The sequence below is a fragment of the Nematolebias whitei genome, chromosome 5, assembly GCF_014905685.2.
Source record: "Nematolebias whitei isolate Nwh7 chromosome 5, NemWhi1, whole genome shotgun sequence".
Taxonomy (NCBI): Eukaryota; Metazoa; Chordata; class Actinopteri; order Cyprinodontiformes; family Rivulidae; genus Nematolebias; species Nematolebias whitei.
The window spans coordinates 40,988,727-40,991,936 of NC_056502.1; the positions used below are offsets into that span (position 1 = coordinate 40,988,727).

The window sequence follows — 3,210 nt, forward strand, 5'->3', positions numbered from 1 at the left end:
AGACAAATGAGGTCCAGCTCATATCACATACATTAACTTACATATTCACAAAAACATATTTTTGGCACCAATGGACCCCCGTTATTCTTTTACTTTTATTGGATGTAACTGGGATCCTGTGCAGTTTTGTTCCACATGCACCATGTGGTGCAAATGACAAAGAACTTGAATCCTTGTAGCCACAGGAAGATTTTGGATGGCCTTTTAGCCTTTTCCTGAAAAAATGTCCATTTTCTTTCTACTCCTGATGGTCCTACACTTTCTGTGGTCCATGTTGTTTCACACACGATGCTCAGCAGCACGGTGACAGCTGGGGCGTTACCACCTTTAACTACAAACTGAAGAACATCACTTTCATGCTCTTTCAAACTGACCTCAAACTTCAGCCATCGCTGCAGCTTCAGGAAGTTTCCAAGCTTCAGTAGAACTAGATATTGATTATTCATCATTTGTCAGCATTTCCTCTTAGTTTTGTCAAACTCAAGTAATTTCAGCTGCCCCTCATTAGTCTTTCTTTAATGAAAGGAGACAAAAAACCCGATCGTGTGTATAATAATGTAGTCATGAGACAAAAACATATTTTTGAATGTCAATTTATTCATCCAGTAGTTCACCATACAAAGCTCTGCTCAAAACACTCAGCAACCCTCTCCCTGAACTTGGCTGATATTCTGAGCACTGACAATAAAATGACATAAAACAGGAATGTTTAATTTTATGAAGTCAATTTTATCCATTTTGCTTTTTTTTTTTCCAAAAGTTTTATAAATTTATAATCAAGGTCTAGTCAAATCCTCCCTAGACCTGGCAAAGTCAATCCTCCTTTTTTTTAAGAAATAATTTATCATTTTGCGATGTTTTCAGAGTTTTAAGTTTTTCAATGTTTAAGTTTTTTTTTTCTTTTTCCATCGGTGAAGCAGATTTCAAAATGCACCATCTGTAACACAAAGAGCAGAGTAAGAGCTCATTAGTAATTAGAACATCATCACGTAATAAAAGTCATGAGCACGTCGTGTTCTTAGTGCAGAACTCCCGGGTACAGACCTTAGACGCTGGGAACTCCAGCAGGGGTGGTGGACTTCTGGGCCGCCTCTTTGGCCTGGTGGGCCTGAAGCACAGCAACAGCCTCATCCACCTGAGACACACAGTTCATCAATCACTGCCATTACAAACATGACGACACGGGGCACGTGAACGCATCAGCTGACCTTGGAGCGCAGCGACTCGGGTGATTCCAGCATGTGAAGCAGCTCAGAGTTGTCGATCTCCAGAAGCATACCGGTGATCTTACCCGCCAGGCTGGGGTGCATGTTCTGGATGAGGGGGAACAGACGCTCACCTGAAAGGAAAAGTCATTCACGTAGAACAGGTTAGGACTAAACCAGACCAGGACGAGTGAAGTCACTCTGGACAGGGACTTGTCAACAGGTCCGACTCTGCTGACGTTTACTAACCCAGCATCTGCTTCTGCTCCTGGGGGGGTGCAGCAGCCAACATGGAGGCCGTCAGGGGCTCCTGACCTTGGACATGGACCGCAGGCTGCAGGAGGTTGGAGAGTGTGAGCTTAATGTGACCAACACGACACCTGAACAAGCCGTGTGATCACGTGTACTTTGACACGCATGAGTAAGGTCTGCAGTAAATGTGTCAAACTATTTACTGTTGCAGTCATCAAGTTCTTACTTGCTGCATGGCGACCTGTGGCTGGGATGCCATGTGCTGCTGAGGATTGCGCACACCAGCGGCGTATTTGTACTGGGGCATGGCACGTACTGGGGCGGCAGTGGCCGACGCGCCGGCAGGGCGTTGGCTGAGCGCCTGAGTCGCTGAGGAGAGAACAGTGGACATGGTTACTCAAAACAATCTGCACCGACAGAAGAACCGTAGCAACACCACGTGATCTGCAACTCACGCATGCGCTGGGAAGTCATCATGCGTGGGACCTGGGCGTTGGTGGTAGTGGTGGCGCGGATGGTGTTGAAGGCCTGAGGCCTGGGTGCTGACGGGCGCATAGCGTTTGGCATGTTCTGGAAGTCTGGAAAAGGAGAGCAGCAGAGATGGTTACTAACCATGTTCACTGACGTACACTGCAAACAGATGTTCTAAACCTCTGGAGTTGGTGCTTTAGAGAACTTACGCTGAGGACGCACTCCTTGAGTAGCCCAACGGGGACTGGGGCGGAGCTGGGCCAACTGGTTGGCAGAGTAATACGCAGCACGGTTCTGAGCCTGACAGGACGGAGATCAAGAGTGTTCAACACTTACCATTAAAACCAGTTCACACGTCACTCTGTCCTTCACTGAACGCAAAGTGGTTCTAAGAAGAAGGAGCCAGTTAGCTGAGGTGGAGGCTCACCTGTGGTATGGCAGCCATGAAGTAGCCTGAAGGTGGAGCAGGCTGATACGGGTTGAGCACAGGGTTGGGCACAGCACGCACGGTGGCCATCCTCTGCATGTACTGGTTTGTTAGATGGGCCTGACGCTCCTCCTTCCGCTGGGCCAGGGCCACATACAGAGGCTTAGTAGCCACAATACGCCCATTCATTTCTGTCACAGCTTTGGTGGCCTCCTCCGGGGAGGAGAAACACACGAAGCCAAAGCCCTTACTGCGGCCACCCTCCATCATCACCTGCAACACAAAACTAATTACCGTCAGGTATACAAGCTGCAAATCACAACGTTACGTCTGTTGTCTGCCTAATACAAGCAGCTTTAATGTTGCGAGTCTAAACCTTCTACCTTTGCGCTGGTTATTGTTCCAAACGGAGAGAATTCTTTGCGCAGGCGCTCATCATCCAGACCATCATCCAAGTTTTTCACATATAGATTGACACCCTAGTAGAATAAAAATGATTGATGTCAACACCAGATGAATACTGCACAGCTGCCAATAAATACATTTGACAGGACTTGTATGGAAAATACTTGAGCCAACCATTAATCATTTCATGTGGCCAGTTCTGAAAAACACAACTACAATAATCCAGTTCAACCAGTTAGAACGGCATTTCAGGTTTTCCCACTGCGACATATTGTATCAACTGAAAATAAGAATTTAATGTTTTTTAAACATTGATAGCTGTGTTAGCATGTACATTAGGTCGTAGTTTTGCCCAAGTACTAGATATTATTTCAAACAAACTGGCACACACACACACACAGAGACACACACACACACACACACACACACACACACACACACACACACACA

General features: G+C 46.5%; 1 protein-coding gene across 2 annotated transcripts in view; it reads right to left on the reverse strand.

Moving 5' to 3' along the window:
* Positions 1-577: 577 nt before the first annotated feature.
* Positions 578-3,210, reverse strand: part of LOC119409559 (polyadenylate-binding protein 1A) — a 5,034-nt gene continuing 2,401 nt past the window's right edge. For both annotated transcript variants that reach the window (XM_037676461.1, XM_037676460.1), the window contains 9 exons: positions 2,739-2,834; positions 2,356-2,628; positions 2,138-2,228; positions 1,913-2,035; positions 1,684-1,826; positions 1,455-1,539; positions 1,209-1,339; positions 1,045-1,135; positions 578-937 (listed from right to left, as the gene is read on the reverse strand). In XM_037676461.1, the coding sequence (XP_037532389.1) occupies positions 1,046-1,135; positions 1,209-1,339; positions 1,455-1,539; positions 1,684-1,826; positions 1,913-2,035; positions 2,138-2,228; positions 2,356-2,628; positions 2,739-2,834 (1,032 nt within the window). In that variant the 3' untranslated portion in view covers positions 578-937; position 1,045. The remainder of the gene's footprint in view (positions 938-1,044; positions 1,136-1,208; positions 1,340-1,454; positions 1,540-1,683; positions 1,827-1,912; positions 2,036-2,137; positions 2,229-2,355; positions 2,629-2,738; positions 2,835-3,210) is intronic.